The sequence below is a fragment of the Lampris incognitus genome, chromosome 4, assembly GCF_029633865.1.
Source record: "Lampris incognitus isolate fLamInc1 chromosome 4, fLamInc1.hap2, whole genome shotgun sequence".
NCBI classification, from domain to species: domain Eukaryota; kingdom Metazoa; phylum Chordata; class Actinopteri; order Lampriformes; family Lampridae; genus Lampris; species Lampris incognitus.
Window position 1 is genome coordinate 71,634,872 of NC_079214.1, and position 20,463 is coordinate 71,655,334.

At 45.1% G+C, this 20,463-nt stretch overlaps 1 protein-coding gene across 3 annotated transcripts in view; it reads left to right on the top strand.

Annotated features, from left to right (window-relative positions):
* Window positions 1-20,463, top strand: part of sbf2 (SET binding factor 2) — a 364,253-nt gene that overhangs the window by 335,993 nt on the left and 7,797 nt on the right. For all 3 annotated transcript variants that reach the window (XM_056278149.1, XM_056278150.1, XM_056278151.1), the window contains 3 exons: window positions 16,821-17,006; window positions 18,032-18,158; window positions 19,678-19,805. In XM_056278149.1, the coding sequence (XP_056134124.1) occupies window positions 16,821-17,006; window positions 18,032-18,158; window positions 19,678-19,805 (441 nt within the window). The remainder of the gene's footprint in view (window positions 1-16,820; window positions 17,007-18,031; window positions 18,159-19,677; window positions 19,806-20,463) is intronic.

Below are 20,463 nucleotides of genomic sequence, written 5' to 3' on the forward strand. Positions count from 1 at the left end.
TATTTCAATTCAATTCGATTCTATTCAATGTATTGTCATTAAAAACAATGAGCAGGCACATGTTAAAAATGAAATGAGGGCTGTGGCTTCACCAAACAGTGCAAGACAGACACAGACAAACACAGCAAACACAGTATAAGATATACACACATGAAGACCAAAAGCTAAAAATAAGTTAAAAAAGAGCTGGAGTACAAAATATTTAAAAATATCTACAGACATTCAGTGGGTAGCCAGGTTCAGGTGGGCAACAGCTTGTGGAAAGAAGCTGTTTTTGAGCCTGGTAGTGCGGGCTCTGAGGCTCCTGTAGCGCCTCCCAGAGCACAGGGGGGAGAACAGTCCATGGTTGGGGTGGGTGGGATCTCTGCTGATGCTCAGACCCCTTCGAAGGCAGCGTTTGTGATAATTGTCTTTTATGGCTGGGAGCTGGGTATCGGTGATATGCTGGGCCACCTTGACGATCCGCTGCAGAGCTTTCTGGTCATAAGCAGACTAGAGGAATGTATCCTATGTAAAGCTTTCTTCCAAACGTCATCAGAAAGCTGTGTCCTCACATCTCCCTCCCACTGATTCCTTAACACAATTAAGGGTACAACTTATGTGAGTTTGATAAGGAATAAACCATCCCCGTGGTCCCTTTGGAATATGGATTAAGTTTAAAAACGGAATGTAAAAGAGAGCTTGGTGGTTGTGACGGAAAATAGGTGGAGGAAGCTGATGTAACACTCTAGACAGCGGGGGTATTGAACTAGCATTAGCTGATCAAAGGACAAATTATTATCTTTTTTTGTCAAATTTATTTCTGATTTTTTTTCCCTTTTTCTCCCAATTTAGTGGCCAATCGATCCCTATTTTAATTCAAACACCCACCCTCGTACTGCATGCGTTCTCCAACTGCATCTCTCCGGCTGGCAGTCTTGAAGGAGACGCCTCGCCACTTCCGTGACAAGGCGACTCCAGGCCGAACCACTGCTTTTTCTGACACACCTAGAGACGCATTCATGTGACGAACACAAGCCGACTCCGCCACCCTCCCGAAGACAGCGTTGCCAATTGTTGCTGCTTCACTGAGTCCGGCCATAGTCGGATCTGACGAGACCGGGGTGCGAACCCCGGTCCCCAGTGGGCAACTGCATCGACACAAAGCCGATGCTTAGACCGCTACACCACCGCGGACCCCCAGGACAAAGTATTATCAATAAATACTTCTCTTTTGGCAACCCCACTTCATCTGTAGTTGATGGCGTAAACTTGTGATTTCTTACTATAGGAGCATACATTGAGAAGTCATTGAGTGAAAGGGATTGTCTGAACTGTGTCCAGATCTTAAAAGAATGCTTCAGAATCAGATTTGAAGTAGAACTGGATTTAGGTTCAGATAGGGGGAGTTTTAAGCAGAGCAGGGCGTATACATATCTGACAGGACGCGGAAGCGGGGCAGGCTAAGCTAACTGCTAGCCATGCAGACTGGCAGTTCTGACAGTCATCCTTGCTGGTGTAGTTGTAGAGTTTTGAGTTTAACCCTGGGTTTTTTTCCCCCCAGCCAAATAGCACTATCTGTGCACTTTCCCTTCTCATTTTTGACAGTATTTGACTTTTCTTAGCTGGATTTAAAATCCCATTCACATTAAATGAAATAACTTTAAGGACGTGCTTATTCGTAGTCTCCTACATCGATTATCACAAATAAACCTCTCCTGATGTCTCTGCTGGCATTAGATTTGTACAACAAAAATATCTCTCCCAGAGAACAAACATAAAACAAGAAGCAAGTCAAAACAGTTTTTAACAAAACGCCACCGAAACAGGTATGAACAGTTGTTTCCGATGTTGAGGCTCATTTCAAAAGAGCCTTACAGGGCTTTGTAAAGTCACAGTCCCCCTAAGGGAATGTCTCACGTTGCAACAGAGTTGGAGCCCTAAGTAGTAATGTGTAGTGAGGTCCATGGCTGGGTAGGCAGTGAACTATGTTTATTTGTGCCAGAGAGAGGCACAAGCAGACTCTGCCTCAGCAGCCTTGCATTCACAAATGCTAGCTTTGGGAGCAAGCCTTTTATTGATAAAACAACAAGTTTTACATGATTTAAAAAAAAATATTTTTCACAAAAATCTTAACAAATTAAAGCTAGAAAAGAAATGAATTTAAAAAAATAAATATTTGTTGGTAACTATCTTGATATTTCATTTTTTTTTCTTATTAGCCTGGGTGAGGCACTGCCTCCCCTGACTGCACATCACTGGCCCTAAGGTGTGGCCACATGCTAGCCAATGTCCAAATAAAGTTGTAAATAATATAGTGAGATTATAGAGAGAAGAAAAAAAACCCAAACAAACAAAACAAATTGTGGACAGTTCACTAATTAACAAGTTCCGACTCTTTTAATTAGTTAGAAAATAGAACTGTAGGATTTATATGTAGATAAATATGTAAATAACCAAGGTTAGGCATAGCACTCAGGGCTCAGATCAAACTTATCTACATTTGGGCCAAAACTGTAGACCATCAGTCTCCTGTTGTGGGGGATTGCCTTCTGAATTTCTGGAGTTTTCTTTATATTGAGAGCGGAGGTTTCTCTTGGGTTGTGTGCTGCCTTCCGCTGAGTCAAGTTCCTGATCGCTACCTCGGTTGCGCCATCTCCCCGCCACCTGCCAGGTAGACAGGAGCCCGATTTCTTGTTGATCCAGAGCAGTGGAGAACTTCACCACAGTCACTGGGAATCCTCGTGAAGCCATATCCCTTGTTGCCTCAATAGCATCCTTGTATAGCTGGGTGCTGTCGTCGTAGAAGACCCGCATCTTTGCATGGTACGGTGTCTAAAACTTTTTTTTTTTTCTTTCAAAACGTTCTTGGCTACGGCATATTCACTGTGTTTCTTAAGCACTCAGGGCGGAAGTCATGGTCGACATAGAAGCTGGCATTGTTGCAGAACACTTCTTTTTTCTGCCAGGCTCTCCAGAGCACCTCCTCTTTTGTCCGATAACTCCTGAATTTGACCACTGTAGATTGGGGCTTTGCCTGCGGGCCATGGGGCTTCAGTGCTAGTGCCCGGTGTGCCCACTCAAGTCCGAGCTCTCTGTCACTGGGAAGATCCAGTGCACTTTTAAATAAGTTAACCATAAAGCCAACATATCGGTGCCCTCTTGTCTTCGAGTATTCCATAAACCCTTAAATTATCTCTCTGCGCTTGACCCTCCTGGTTTATCAGCTTGGCTTCCAGGTTAGCCTGACGCTGTATTAAGCAGGAGCCTCCACATTGGGGTTTACAGGAAACCTACACATTGCCATCCTACACATTGCCATCCGCTGGAACACAAACTGAGCATCATCAGAACTCTGCAACACAGAGCTGACAATGTGCCCAGCAGCACTCAGGCCCAACAAGAAGAACACAAACACCTGAGGGAAGCTTTAAAAACCCGCGGCTACCCCAGTTGGACTTTTGTGAAAACTGCAACACGTTCCAAAAAGACCAACCAGGTGAGCGACGAGGAGAAAAGGAACAAAAGGAAGAGCACAGTCATCCCGTATGTTTCTGGGGTCTCCGAGAAACTCAGGAGAATTTTCAACAAACACCGCATCCCGGTATACTTCAAACCCAGCAACACACTCCGACAAAGACTGGTTCATCCCAAAGACCGTGTACCACACACCCGAAAAAGCAATCTGGTGTATGCTGCACAATGCAATGAGGATTGCACTGACCTATACATAGGAGAAACCAAACAACCACTACACAAACGGATGGCCCAACACAGAAGGCCAAACTCCTCAGGACAAGACTCAGCAGTCTATCTACACCTAAAGGAGAAGACACACTCCTTCGAGGACAGCAACGTACACATTTTGGACAGAGAAGATAGATGGTTTGAAAGAGGGGTGAAGGAAGCCATCTATGTGAAACTGGAAAAACCATCCCTCAACAGAGGAGGAGGTCTGCGACACCACCTATCTCCCACTTACAATGCCATCCTTTCATCTCTACCCAGGAGACTCAAGAAGCCTAGCCTCCAAGAACAACAGTCGCTCACTAACGGCTCCAACGACAATGAAGTCGAAACTAACACCCCCAACGACCGTCGCTGCTAAACAAATGCAAATCAATAGCTCCAATGGCGACGGACGCGGCCTTAATATTGGTACACAAAAGAGCCACGCATATCTATGGCTCTGTTAGCGACGGGCGTTGGTAAACATCGGATCACAAAGAGCCACGCATATCAATAGCTCTGATAATGACTCCTAGAGGATAAATTCTGAGTCTCATCAGCAGCCAGTCAGACTAGCTTGGTCTAGTCAGAAAGGCATGAACTGAGGAAGCCTCTTGGATGAGAGGTGAAACGTCTTCACGGATATGTACCAAGTCCAGTTGCACTTGATTCAACTCCTTTGGATGACGCTGTATTAGTTGCTTGATTAGTGTTGATGTTGCTTGAAGCACGGACTCCATTTAATTAATCTCCGCCGTGCCTCATCCAGTCTGTCATTTGTTCTCTTTAGTTCATGTTTAATGTCGGCGAGCTGTGTCCTTTTGTCTCTTGTGAACTCCCGGAGTTTGTTGAGAATACATCACAGGCTAACTTAGGGGCCGTCTTCGCCATGTGGATATGAGTTTGGGGAGCTACTTCAGCTGCCCCGCCTCACTTCGAGATAATTTTCCATCACGTTCATCATAGTCCTACTTCTAGTATTAACCCCTTTCTTCATTGTTCGGCAAAAACTTCACTAAGGTTAACAGAAGTAAAGTTTTTGGGGTTATTTCTCAAAACCATCGGAGAGCTCGAAAATTAGGCGGTCATCCTCTCGGTGGTGGAAACAGAAACCCCCCCAAAAAAAGATTTTGATTAAAAAAAAAAGACACGAATGCATTGAAATACATATAAAATTTTGGGTGGCACGTTCATTTTGATTTTTATTGATTCTTCCTCCTAATGATAGAGATAGTAAGCTCCATCGTTCCAAATCTTGTTTTGGGCAAAGCAGCAGTGGATGGAAATTGACCTTTCGCAAAGTACCGCCCCAGAACGGTGCTTGTCCAATCCTACCTTAGCAACGGTCCGTCAAGCTTTCAAACACACAACAAAATGCTGAAATGGTGTGCCTATGGGATCTGCAAATCGGATACTAGATATCTGAAAAGTTTGGAGGGGGTGTAATTTTCTTTCCCTTCCCGAAACCCAGAACGCAAGAAGCGCAATGTGGGCAATAGATTTGGCAGTATAGCAGACCCCATGGCCAGCTTAATCCATCCAAAATCAACACAAATACCTGTCTGCTCCAAGCTAAGCTTGCTACTAGCTATTATTGATAGCTAATACAGCTAACGTATTGTTACTGTTACTTTTACCCACACAATGCGCTGATTTCTTCCTTCATGTTTTGGTGTTTTCCGGCTACTTCCTGGATAGTTCTGAAATGCTTGACGGGCAGTAACTAAGGGGGGCGGGACTTTGTGAAAGGTCAATTGACTTTAAAGAGGTCTTCAAAGTCACGTGTAACCCAGATACCCAAGTATTTAAATTTGTGTGTGCTTACTTTAAGGGCGGTTAAATTGGCTGCGGTATTACCCAGCATGATCTCACTCTTTTGTGAATTAACTTTATATCCCGATATTTTGCCGAATTTGAGACTGGGTGTTTTTCGTAAATTAATTAGGTGGTCAGATAGATATAAAAGCATGTCATCAGCATAAAGGGATACATTATGCTCCAAATCATTTGTCTGTATTCAAAAGAAGATTGAATCAGTTCATCTGGATACAATGTTTATTGACAGATACGTTTCATCACTCAACTAAGTGACATCTTCAGTCTAAACTGACTGCAGGTACCCCCATCCCTTATAAATAATACAGTACAATACCGTGCCTAACAACCGAAACCAACAACCAGTTACATATGCAAATATGAGTGGGACCATTGATCATGTGTACTATTTACAGAGGATTGGGGATTGTTGCAATCGCAGTATTGTAAGATGGCAACAGATAACAACCGAAACCAACGACCAGTTTCATGATCAAATATGGATATGCCCTTTAACTAGAGTTTTGATGGCCATGTATACTATTCACAGAGGGTTGGGGAATAGTTGCAATCACACCATTGTAAGATGGCGACAGATGTACTCTTAGCCCACCCCCCAGTTCAAGGATGGTCTTTCCCTCTTAACATAGATGGTCTCCTTGCCTCCCCGTTCAAACCATCGTTCGTCCTTATCAAGGATGTGCACATCCTCATCCCTGAAAGAGTGGCCACTGGCCTGTAGATGGGTGTAGACTGCGGAGTCCTGGCCTGACGTGTTAACTCTCCTGTGTTGTGCCATTCTTTTGGCCAACATCTGTTTAGTTTCCCCAATGTACAAGTCAATGCAATCCTCCTGGCACTTAACAGCGTACACTATATCGCTCTGTTTGCACCAGGGGACCCGATCCTTGGGGTTGACCGACTTCTGGCACAGTGTGTTTTGGTGTTTGAAAGCAACTGAGATGCAGTGATTTGAAAATATGCATCTCAGCTTTTTCGACATTCCTGCCACATACGGAATCACCACTGGTTTACGCCTAGGCAGCTGTTGTCCTTCTCCTCTCTTCGATTGGCTGGTGCACTGTTTGGCCATCTTCCTGGCTTTCTCCAGTTAGTATAACCACACTTAACCAGGGCCTGTTTCATCTGGGATATCTCCCCTTCCCCAGCTGCTGTGTCGGTAGGGACGTCAGCTCGGTGGTACAGTGTCCTCGGGCCTCATGTATCAATCATTACTATGGGCAAATTTGCACGTAGACACCCATGGAATTTTTTTGCCCTCAAGATTGTCTGACAGTAAACAGCAAAGAGAGCATGATGGTTATTTGTAATTCCTTCCTCCTAATATTTATTGTCTACCTCTTGCAACGCGCAATCACCCAGGCCTGCAAAGACATCAGTGTTAGCCAATTGGTGTCTAAATTCAGGAGTTACCCAGGTTCTACACTGGTCTCTGAGACAAACTTTAGGGTTGAAAGAATCCCATGGGTGTGTATGCACAAATTTGCCCATAGTAACGATTGATACAGGAGGCCCCTGATGACTCATAGTTTGTGCTGCAGTGGATGATGAGAGTCAGACCTTAAGTACTGATCAGTACATGTAGGTCTGCGGTAAACATCAACAATCATGTGTCCCCCATCACCAATTGCAATTTCAGTCTAAGAAGGCTAACCTGTAATTTCCACATCCTGCCTGGTGAACTTGATGTGGTTGTCCACAGAGTTAATGTGGTTGGTGAAACGTGGTACATCCTGAGATTTAATTTTAACCCAGGTGTCATCCACAAATCTAAACCAGTGGCTAGGTGGTGTCCCAGGATAGGACATCAGAGCCTCTTTTCCACTTCTTCCTTATACAAGTTGGCCACTACAGGTGAGACTGGGGAACCCATAGCACACCCATGCCTCTGCCTGTAGTACTGTCCCCTGTATGTGAAGCACGTGGACTGAAGACATAGTTTCAGGAGCAGACACACTTTGTTAGTGTTAAGGGTGGTCCTATTGCTAAGGGTGGGGTCGTTTTGTAATTTCGTACAGACTGCCTCCACTGCTTCATCAACAGAGACACATGTGAAGAGAGACTTAACATCATAAGAGACCATTGTTTCATTCTCTCCATAATGATGTCCCTCACCTCATCTACAAAATTCATAGTGTTCTGAATGTGATGTTCATTACTGCCTACCAACGGGTTAAGAATATGTGCAAGAAACTTGGAGATGTTATTGGCCACAGAGTTAGTCAGACAAACAATAGGCCGTAATGGAACACACCCTGTTTATGTATCTTAGGTAACCCATACAGACTAGGTATAGCTTCCCCTGGGCATAATCTGTGGTACAAAATTCTGTCAATAGCACTGTCCTGTTCTAACTGCTTCAAACAATCTATCACTTTTTTTTGTAACCAACCACTACCTGGATCTTGTCTCAGGGGCTCACAAGTATTTGTGTCACTAAGTAACATCATAATTCTTTCATGATAGTCTGTCTGGTTTAATACAACAGTGCATCTGCCTTCTCCGCTGAAAGGATGATGATGTTATTGTCCTTACTGAGTCATGAGAGCTTTCTCCTCCTCTCTACTGATGTTGGATGGTGGTGCCTTCGCATTGCTGAGACAGGCTGATTCTTTCATCCGCGGTTGTTCCGCTTCCAGGTCCGCGATCTTGTTTTTTCGGATTGCTGATTCCGTGGCTGTTCCACTAGCGGGATTTCCCTTGGTGTGACAGCAAAATTCAGCCCCTTACAAGGATGCCTTACTCCACCTGGGTGAGTTGTCTGTCGGACAGATTCTTCACCCACTGGTCCACATCGCCGGCATGTGTCTGAGGTCCGTCTCTCTGTCTGCCGATGTTTCTAGCGTGCAGCAAATAGGTCAAACTTTTGCTGCCTGGTTTTCGACTTTTCGTGTTGAGCTAGACGAGCTTTATCCGTGAACTCAATCACACGTTGAAAAGTGGTGTCATCTAGACGCGACGTGAGTCTCTGTTGGGTCTGCTCCTCTTTGGCTTTCAAAGCGTCGATAGTAAAGTTGGTTTGTCTCACACATTCATTCAACAGCTGGCTCTGTGCCTTCTGGAGGATCCGCTTTGCGCGGTGGCCGTTGTTTAGACTGAAGAATTCACTTGGTTGAGTGATGAAATGTATCTGTCAATAAACGCTGTATCCAGATGAACTAATTAAACCTTTTTTGATTTTCTTACCTGGATTATTGAGCATGCAAATCAAAAAATCCTGTTTTATTGAGCATGTTAATGCATGCTCAATAAAACAGACATTTCTCTGTATTCCCTTAATTTCAGCTTCACTACGCACCGCGATCACTAACGGTTCAACTACAATAATAAATAAAAGGGGCGACAAAGGGCAGCCCACTCTAGTGCCACGACAGAGTGGGAAATAGGAGGACAGATTGCTGTTCATTTGGTCATCTGCCAGTGGTGAAGAATAGAGCACCCTTATCCAAGAAACAAATCTCGAACCAAAACCAAATTGTTTGAAGGTATGAAAAAGACAATCTCACTCAACCCAATCAAATGCCTTCTCGGCATTAAGCGATATTGATATTTTTGGAATATCAAGTGGAGTGGGATCATAATGCGCTATGATGGACAGGTGGCCTGTCCAGGGTGTCTCCCCACCTGCTGCCCAGTGACTGCTGGGATAGGCTCCAGCATCCCTGCGACTCCGAGAGCCGGATAAGCGGTTTAGATAATGGATGGATGGATGGGATCATAAAGGATAATATATAGGCTTCATATATATATATATATATATATATATATGAAGTATGGCGACTTTTAATAAAGCCTGTTTGAGCATCAGATAAAATTGAGAGTAGAACAGCTTCTAAACAGCAGGGTAGCATCTCGGAAAGAATTTTACTGTCCACATGTAAGAGTGAAATAAGGTGAAATGCACTGCATTCCTGAGGATTTTTATCTTTTTTTACGGATAAGTGATATAACCGCCTGTAGCATGGTTGGAGGAATGGGGCCAGTAATAAATAATTCTTCAAATATGGAAAGCAAAATGGGGGCATATTGGTTGGCAAACTTCTTGAAAAAGTTCACTTGGTCCCAGAGATTTTCCATTTTGCATGGAACTGACTGCATTTGTAAGCTCCTCTATGGAAAATGTTTTTTCTAGACCAGCTGCAATCTCATTATTAATTGTTGGAATATCTAATTTTCCAAAGAAGAGTCATTCCCAAGACATTCCGTTGTATACAACTTTGAAGGACATTTGTGAAAACACAAATTACTCTCTGAATGCTTGGCGCCCAATTCATTATTTATTTCAACTATAGTTCGTTCTGCGGTTTTTTGATGGAGCTGATGAGCGAGAATTTTCCCAATTTTTTCACCAAATTCATACGTTCTGCTCTGTGTTTTATTAATGAGGTTATTGGTGTGTCTGGTTAATAGGGGGTTGAACTCGGTTTGAAGAACCAGTCATTTTATAAATAAATCGATAGATGGGGCAAGAGCAAGTGTTGCTTGAGTCTTACATTATGGTGTTTTCTGAGTTGTGCACTGTACGCTATAATTTGTCCACTGAGGTATGCTTTCATTGATTCCCACGCTATTGAGGAAGAAAGGAAGTTTATATTCAATAAAGGAAGTTATTTCAGTTGAGCTAAACTTAACAAAACCTTAATCAAAGAGCAATAATGAATTGAGACCAGGGACGATAGTTGGTATACGTAGGATCATGAATCAAGGAGTGTGGTTTGAAATGACTATTGCCTGATATTCATTCTTGCTCATTAATGGAAGAAGCCTCTTATCCGTAAAAAAAAGTAATCTATGCATGGATGGATGTCCCATGAACAGGTGGTATGCATGGATGGATGTCCCATGAAAAGGTGGGGGGGGGGCATTTTCTTGGCATGGTTTGGGTCCAGTTCTTCAAACAAGAAGACAGTCCAGGCACTCCCAATATAATAAAAAGTTGCAAGTTGTGTGGCTCAGGTGTTGCCCCCCCCCCCTCATGGTTTGGGTCCACTTGTCCCTTTAGAGGGAAGGGTCACTGCAAATCAATGCAAAGTTATTCTGAGTCATCACCTTTATCCTATGATAAAACATTTCTATCCTGGTGGGAGTGTCGAAGTGTTTTTATTATCCCTTACAGGGAAATTAGTTTTCAGCAAGTATAATAAAACTCACACAAAAAACATACAAACACCAAGGCAGAATTGACAACAAGACATAGTGGGCAAGGAGAACCAAAGGAGTTCAAATATACAGACCAAGGAAACAAGCGATCTGCAGACAACAGATGAATACTATCTACCATTTAACAATTGGATGGCAGTGGGGACAAAGGAAGCCTTGTATCTCTTAGTCCTAATACAGGGCATCCTCAACTGATGACCTGAGGGTAACAGTTCAAACTCTGGCTGAAGGGGGTGACCTTGGCACTCCAGAAGGGAAGTAGCCTTTCTGAACACCTTCCTATTATAAAGGTCAGTAAGCTGGGCTTGACTTCTCCCTGAAATAGTCTCTTCCAGGATGACAGTGCCCCCATCCGCAGGGCCTTGGGGGGGGGGGGTGTCACTGAATGGTTTGATGAGTATGAAAATGATGTAAATCATATCCTGTGGCCTTCACAGTCACCAGATCTCAACCCAATTAAGCACCTATGGGAGATTTTGGACCAACATGTTAGACAAGTGCTCTCTACCACCATCATCAAAACACCAAATGAGGTAATATCTTTTGGAAGAATCATGTTCCTGTCATGGAGGGAGCAGGAATAAGGACCCAAATGCAGATGTAACAGGTAAAACAAAAGGTTTATTGGTAGGCAACATGAAGGTATCAGGAACACACATGACAGTTACATGACAGTGACATGGCATAGACACGGTGCGGTCATGGTGATGACATGGTACTCTGACAACGAAAAAACTAAAGAGTCAAACTTAGATACACAGAAACTTAATGTAACAATCAACATAATCCTTGTGGCAAACGGGTAACTGAGGAAAACTAGACAGGAATCAGAACTGGGATGATGTCAGAACAGGGCTGGACAGGAGATGCAGAAAACAGGGCTGGAGAGGCCGAAACCAGGAGCGGCCTTGGCAGTTCCATCCCTCCAGTAGAGTTCCCGAGACTTGTAGAATCTATGCCAAGGTGCATTGAAGGTATCCTGGTGGCTCATGTGACCCAACACCTTAATAATTTGTCACCTGTGTGTGTGTGTGTGTGTGTGTGTGTGTGTGTGTGTGTGTGTGTGTGTGTGTGTGTGTGTGTGTGTGTGTGTGTGTGTGTGTGTGTGTGTGTGTGTGTGAAACCTCCCTCTCACCCTTTTTTTTGTGTGGTGTATGTCTTCCTCAAGCTGAACTGTATAGTCATCCTACTGGAGCCTCTCCATCTCAAGTTGTAACAGAAGCTTCCTTCTATTGATGTTCGAGCATTGAGCCACTAGCTGCTTCTGAGTCAGTGTGGAAGTAGGTCTCCTACTGGTCCACAATTGCCATATACGCTTCATATAGCCCCTCTGCTGGGGTCTGCTGCTATAGTAGCATTCCATCAGTTCCTGGTACTCCTTGTCAATGAATGTCTTGTTCCAGTAGGCCATTTCTCATCAGGTTGTCCTGGTTCTCCAACACCTGACGCAGACCTTGTTAACCCAGGCCAGCTGGGATTTGAACCCCTGATCTCTGGCAGGAAAGCTAGTGTTCTTAACTACTGTGATTGATATATATATAGATAGATAGATAGATAGATAGATAGATAGATAGATATATATAGATATATCTATCTATATAATTTTTTTGGAATATATATATAGATATATGTATAGCGTTTTTGTTTTGTTTTTTTTCTTTCCAGAAACTGTCAATGGTGTTGATAAAAGTGCTCAACTAATGAGGAGCAGAATATCAATATAGATGTAGAAAAAAAACGTAATATATATTTTTCCTACATCTATATTGATATATTTATGTGTGTGTGTGTGTATGTACACTCACTGGCCACTTTATTAGGTACACCTTGCTAGTACCGGGTTGGACCCCCTTTTGCCTTCAGAACTGCCTTAATCCTTCGTGGCATAGATTCAACAAGGTACTGGAACCATTCCTCAGAGAGTTTGGTCCATATTGACATGATAGCATCACGCAGTTGCTGCAGATTTGTCGGCTGCACATCCATGATGCGAATCTCCCGGTCCACCACATCCCAAAGGTGCTCTATTGGATTGAGATCTGGTGACTGTGGAGGCCATTTGAGTACAGTGAACTCATTGTCATGTTCAAGAAACCAGTCTGAGATGATTCGAGCTTTATGACATGGCGCGTTATCCTGCTGGAAGTAGCCATCAGAAGATGGGAACACTGTGGTCATAAAGGGATGGACATGGTCAGCAACAATACTCAGGTAGGCGGTGGCGTTGACATGATGCTCAATTGGTACTAAGGGGCCCAAAGTGTGCCAAGAAAATATCCCCCACACCATTACACCACCACCACCAGCCTGAACCGTTGATACAAGGCAGGATGGATCCATGCTTTCATGTTGTTGACGCCAAATTCTGACCCTACCATCCGAATGTCGCAGCAGAAATCGAGACTCATCAGACCAGGCAACGTTTTTCCAATCTTCTATTGTCCAATTTTGGTGAGCCTGTGCGAATTGTAGCCTCAGTTTCCTGTTCTTAGCTGACAGGAGTGGCACCCGGTGTGGTCTTCTGCTGCTGTAGCCCATCTGCCTCAAGGTTCGACGTGTTGTGCGTTCAGAGATGCTCTTCTGCATACCTCGGTTGTAATGAGTGGTTATTTGAGTTACTGTTGCCTTTCTGTCAGCTCGAACCAGTCCGGCCATTCTCCTCTGACCTCTGGCATCAACAAGGCATTTTCGCCCACAGAACTGCCGCTCACTGGATATTTTCTCTTTTTCAGACCATTCTCTGTAAACCCTAGAGATGGTTGTGCGTGAAAATCCCAGTAGATCAGCAGTTTCTGAAATACTCAGACCAGCCCGTCTGGCACCAACAACCATGCCACGTTCAAAGTCACTTAAATCACCTTTCTTCCCCATTCTGATGCTCGGTTTGAACTGCAGCAGATCGTCTTGACCATGTCTACATGCCTAAATGCATTGAGTTGCTGCCATGTGATTGGCTGATTAGAAATTTGCGTTAACGAGCAGTTGGACAGGTGTGCCTAATAAAGTGGCCGGTGAGTGTATGTATGTATGTATGTGTATATATATATAATCAGCTGGATAGCTCAGTAGGTAAGAACACTGGCTATCCATGCTGGAGATCGGGGGTTCAAACCCCGGTTGGGACAAGTCTCCAGTAAGATGCCTAATGTTATATACAAGCCAGCTACCTCTGATATAAGTGGGAGTAACATGAATAGAGTCATATCGGCTCGGATATTGCCTGGGTTAACAAGGTCAGGTGTTGGGGAACCAGAGCAACCAGATGAGAAATGGGCCTACTGGAACAAGCCATTCACCAGACCCTGGTTGCAGAAGTAAGTGAGGCCCTGGAAACTGCCAAACAAAGGTTCACAGTTCTGGCCGCAACTAGAGAAGTAGAAGCCAAAAGAGTAAACGGCCTATTCTTCAAAGAACCATCCAAGTGTTCTCCCAGCTGCAGAGTAACAACGGAAAAACATCAGACCCAGCCAGAGCAGAGACCAAAGGATATATGGGAAAAAGATGTATCACACAACGCCAATGTCCAGTGGACCTAAGAGCAGACCACAGCAATATCCCAGAACAAGAACCAGTCATCATCACACTAGCCGATATCCAATGACGAGTCTCAAACAAGAGCTGAACTGCACCAGGCCCTGATGTGATTCACACCTACTGGTTGAAGAAGCTTACAGCACTCCATGAGCGCCTGACGACACAGATGAACCAGCTGCTAACATCAGGGTCTCACCCTGACAGGCTAACACGGGAAAACAATACTGATCATGAAGGATCCCCACAAGGGTACAATGCCTTCAAATTACTGGCCCATAGCCTGCCTCTCCATAACATGGAAGATCCTCTCAGGCGTCATAGCAGCTAAACTGAATGGGCACATGAGTCAATTCATGAGCGAAACTCAGAAAGGAATTGGGAACGACACCAGAGGGTAAAAGCATCAGCTACTGGTTGATAGAGCAGTCACCCAAAACTCAGTCCAACCTGAGCAGAGCCTGGATTGACAAAAAAGCCTACAATTTAATGCACCACACCTGGTTAACGGAGTGCTTGGGACTATACAACGCCAACAGGAAACTAATAGCCTTCTTCAAGAACTCAATGTGGCAGTGGAAAAGAGTACTAGAGGCCAACTCAAAGACAATCACACAGGTAACAATCAAATGTGGCATATACCAAGGTGATGCACTATCCCCACTGCTGTTCTGCATAGGCCTGAACCTCCTCAGTCAGATGATCACAGAGAGTGGATATGATACAGGTTCAGAAGTGGAGTTACCATCAGCCACCTTCGATACATGGATGACATCAAGCTGTATGCCAGGAATAAGTGAGACATTGATTTGCTGATCCACCACGCCAGGATATACAGCAATGACATCAGGATGTCATTCGGACTGGACAAGTGCGGTCGAATAGTGGCAAAAAAAGGAAAGGTGGTGAGCACTGAAGGGCTTGAATTACCAGATGGCAGGATAACGGACATACCGGACAGTTACAAGTACCTGGGTATTCCACAGGCAAATGGAAACCATGAGGGGGCAGGAAGGAGGTCAGCTACAGCCAAATACCTCCAGAGTGAGGCAGGTTCTGAGGAGCCAGCTCAAAGGGAAGAGTATGATCCAAGCCATCAACACAATTGTGCTACGCAGTCATTATCTAATACCCAGATGGAATAATAAGCTGACCAAAGGAGGCGATAAAGGCCACAGATATCAGGGCATGGAAACTCCTCACAATGCATGGAGGGTTCCACCCAAAGTCCAGCAGCCTGAGACTGTACGATAAGTGAGAAGATGGGGGCCGAGGGTTAGTCAGTGTCAGGGCCACTATCCAAGATGAAACAAGGAACATCCACGAGTGCATCAGAAAGAGGGCACCCCAGGATGAACTGCTGAGTGAGGACCACAAGCAGGAGAAGACAGCGTGTGGAGGAAGAAAAAGAAGAGGCGGTATCATGGTAGATCAAGCCCCTCCATGGGATGTACCATCGACAGATAGAAGACATAGCTGATATCAAGAAGTCCTACCAGTAACTAGAAAAGGCTGGATTGAAGGATAGCACAGAGGCTCTGATCATAGCAGCACAAGAACAGACGCTCAGCACCAGATCAGTTGAGGCAGTGGTCTACCCGTCTTACTCTTATTTTTGCCTTGTCTGGTTTTATTTCTTTGTAAAGCACTTTGTAACATTGTTTTAGAAAAGCGCTATATAAATAATAATAATTATTATTATTATTACTATTATTATTATTACCACCACACCAGACAAGACCCAAAACACCCCTGAGACAGTCCAGCACTTAGTAGCGGCATGTAAAATGCTAGCTGAGAAAGCATACACTGAAAGGTATAACCAAGTGGCTGGGATAGTCTACAGGAATATCTGTTCTCAATACAGACAGGAAGTCCCCAAGTCCAAATGGAGACACCGACAATAGTGGTTGAGAATTAAGATCCTGTGGGACTTGAAGTTCCAGACTGACAAGCAGGTGCTGGCTAACCAACCAGATATTGTGGTGGTTGACAAGGAACAGAAGACAGCAGTAGTGATCAATGTAGCAATTCTGAGGGATGGCAACATCAGGAAGAAAGAGCACGAGAAGTTAGAGAAAGTACCAACGGCTGGAGGAAGAACTAGATCGGATGTGGAAGGTGAGATCCACAGTCCCAGTGGTAAAAGGAGCAGTAGGGGCTGTGACCCCCAAACTGGGAGACTGGCTCCAGCAGATTCCAGGAACAACATCTGAGGTCTCTGTCCAGAAGAGTGGAGTCCTAGGGACAGCTAAAATACTGGTGCAGAACCCTCAAACTCCCAGGCCTCTGGTAGAGGACCCGAGCTTGAGGAAGACACACACCACCCGAAAAAGGGTGAGAGGGAGATTTTTTTATGAACCAATTTTACATGCATTGAATAAATCTTATCACATGCTTTGAAAATATTTTTTTTACCAGTAACTATCTGTATCGGCCCTTTTTCACATGTACCTTTGCATCCTTACTGGTCCACCAGACATGGAGACTTCAACACTTTTATCTGCTTAATCTTAACACTGTTCTTTGCTGTCTCCATCTTATTCTTTCTGTCAGTCATTTTCTTTTTCTTTCTTTCTGTTCAGGTTGTGTCACTGGTCCAGTTGCTGAGCGATCCATTCTACAGGACTCTGGAGGGTTTCCAGGTGCTGCTGGAGAAAGAATGGTTGTCTTTTGGCCACAAGTTCAGCCAGCGCAGTAATCTGAGCCCCAGCAGCCAGGGCAGTGGCTTCACCCCCATCTTCCTGCAGTTCCTGGACTGCGTGCACCAGGTCAACTGCACCTCCAGAGCCCACTACACTTTCCAGTCTCCATGCCCATCTATAAGACGTCCTCCTTCCGTTCCTCTCTACTACTAACCCCCCCCCCCAACCCCATTCCTCCTCTGTGAGCTCATCACATTCCTCCAAAAACAAGAGGGGGGAGGAGGGGTATTTAGCTGTCAGTATCTAAAGTCTCGGTTTAGTTTTGTGCTTTGCGACCCCCCCTCCCCGTTAGATAAGTATTTTAGACAGCACAATGCACCAGGGAGTTTGCATGGTGGGGCTGTTGCCCAGATGATCCATGAACCTGGCGATTAACGCCGGGTTTTCTGTGGTAAAACCTGTTTCAGCATGCTTCCACATTTCTCCGGGCATTCCAAGAGCTGCAAGTGGAGTATTGGAGTTTAGGGAATTAGAGATGTCTCAGAAGGCTTGGGTGTACTTTCAGATGGTGGTTGTGAATGGAGCTGCGTGCAGCTGAGTCTAGAAAACCGTACACCAAACGCTGTTTTTCATTTTTTACATGACTGTGTGTCTCTTGGGGTCCCGGGGCCCACTCCCATACGCTTACATCAACACATAGTTTCTGCATTTGTCTTTTGAAACTGAAGGCTTGGCTGCTAATGTGGCCTGGCAGAAGGCCTAGGTCCTGCAGAGCTATAAACAGGAGGCGGAGAGGGGATTCGGACAAGCGCTGAAAATAGAAGTGCCTCATCCACAAAGCAGCTGTTGTTTTTGCCAGTAGACCCAGGTGGCCTCCGACATTCAGCAAACTGCTGAGGGTCTGCTCTCTTCTCAGCCACAGCTCACACTGCTAGGTAGGGACAATGGTTGTGTTGTCCCACCTAGAAAGTGTCTGACAGTGACAATGTCATTGACCTTTGCCCCCAGGGGCAACAGGGAGTCTTGCTGTTGTTAATGGGTAGCGCGTATACTGTAGAGATTTGAAGCCATAACACAGACGAGATCCCGTGGTCACAGAGACAAACTGACCCATCACCCCCTTTTCTCTGCCTCTACATCTTTCTTGACAGATCTTGGAGCAGCATCCTCTGGAGTTTGAGTTTAATCAGCATTATTTGAAGTTCCTGGCTTATCATCATATCTCCAATCGCTTCAAGAACTTCCTGCTGGACTCAGACTATGAGCGCTTGGAACACGGTCAGTTTACTGCAGTTGGTGATAAGGAACATTTAAGTCACAACATAGCTGGACGTTAAGTTAGATTATTTGGACCAAATAGATCTTTTTTGATACTGATAGGCTTGAAGATGTCCAGTCTTTTAACATAACCTTGCCTTTTTCAAAATCACTGTTTGACCACAGTTCTGAATGAATGGTTTGAGTTCTTAAAGTCTCACTATTTAGAACCGAAATGAATAAATATCACCATATTTTCCATTTAATAGATGTTGCTGCAAGAAAAAAATCCACCCTTTGCATTTAACACATGATGCTCTGTGTGTCCTATGTTGTTTTCCAAAGAATGTCTTGTCCTTACCCCTCAGAAAAGTTATTCCACTCGCAGAAAACATTTCTAATGTCATCCATGCTGACTGTTCGCTCGCATGTCATGGCTGTTTACAACCGGTGTTTGCTAAAGGCTACAGCAAGGGATGTGTTGGTAATGTGGTCAAACTGCAGTGCAGTTACCACTTGTGACCACATAAATCACTAATGAGCAAAAAACTTACATACTGGGACTTTAATTTACTGGGGGTTTTTTTGTTTGTTTTTTTTGTTAATGGATTTTAAAGCTTTTTAAAACTTGCCTATCAACATGTCCAAGTCGATGAGGGTAATAACTGCTTGTTATGACCCTCATGATGATACAGCGTATCATAGATTAGGTAGCCTTTATATTACTTTCTAGCCATGATCACCTCACTGTCGTGTTAACAGGAACTAGAAGTTGGCCTGCCACAAAAGCTGTTAGGGGCGTCCGGGTAGCGTAGCGGTCTGTTCCGTTGCCTACCAACACAGGGATCTCCAGCTCGAATCCCCGTGTTACCTCCGGCTTGGTCGGGCGTCCCTACAGACACAATTGGCCGTGTCTGCGGGTGGGAAGCCGGATGTGGGTACGTGTCCTGGTCGCTGCACTAACGCCTCCTCTGGTCGATCGGGGCACCTGTTCGGGGGGAGGGGGAACTGGGGGGAATAGCGTGATCCTCCCATGCACTACGTCCCCCTGGTGAAACTCCTCACTGTCAGGTGAAAGGAAGCGGCTGGCAACTCCACATGTATGGGAGGAGGTATGTGGTAGTCTGCAGCCCTTCCCGGATCAGCAGAGAGGATGGAGCAGCGACCGTGACAGCTCGGAAGAGTGGGGTAATTGGCCATACAATTGGGGAGAAAAAGGGGGGGCAATCCAAAAGAAAAAAGAGTTACTACAGTAGTTGGGAAGGAACTGGCGTTGCAGCAAGCAGCAGTGATCTGCTGCCCCTTCAGCCTGGTCATCAGATTGACGATGATTTGTGCCTCAGATTTCTACTCATTTATATTGAAGTGAAGAACCTGCTTGTGATACCACAATGACACCACATCCCATTCCCACTGTTACATCATTTAACACGTGTCAAATTATTTTTTTGATGAAAAGGTGGAATGAGTGAGATGGGGATGTTGGAAGAAGCCTAGGTGGAATGTGGAATTAAAAGGCTGTCCCTCTCTCATTATGCAGGCGTATTGTTTGAGGACAAGGGAGATAAGCAGGCCCGGAGAGGCATCTGTATCTGGGAGTGCATCAACAGAATGCACCGCAGGAGCCCCATCTTCTTCAACTACCTGTACAGCCCTGCTGAGACAGAAGTGAGTGTTGTCGTGGGTGTTTCTGTCCTGCTTTTTTTTATTTTGATATGCTTAAATGATCGCCGTAGGGAAATTACGCTCTGTATTTAACCCCTCCTAGCTGTGTAGCTAGCAGCAGTGGGCAGCCGCCGTGCAGCACCCAGGGACCAACTCCAGTTCGTCTCACCATGCCTCAGTCAAGGGCACAGACAGGAGTATTATCCCTAACATGCATGTCTTTTTTTTTTTTACCCCCCCCCCCCCTTTTCTCCCCAATTGCACTTGGCCAATTATCCCACTCTTCCGAGCCATCCCGGTCGCTGCTCCACCCTCTCTGCCGATCCGGGGAGGGCTGCAGACTACCACATGCCTCCTCTGATACATGTGGAGTCGCCAGCTGCTTCTTTTGACCTGACAGTGAGGAGTTTCACCAGGGGGACGTAGCGTGTGGGAGGATCACGCTATTCCCCCCAGTTCCCCCTCCCCCCGAACAGCGCCCCGACCAACCAGAGGAGGCGCTAGTGCAGCGATCAGGACACATACCCACATCTGGCTTCCCACCCACAGACATGGCCAATTGTGTCTGTAGGGACGAGCGACCAAGCCGGAGGTAACGCGGAAACTCGATCTGGCGATCCCCATGTGGGTAGGCAGTGGAATAGACTGCCACACCACCCCC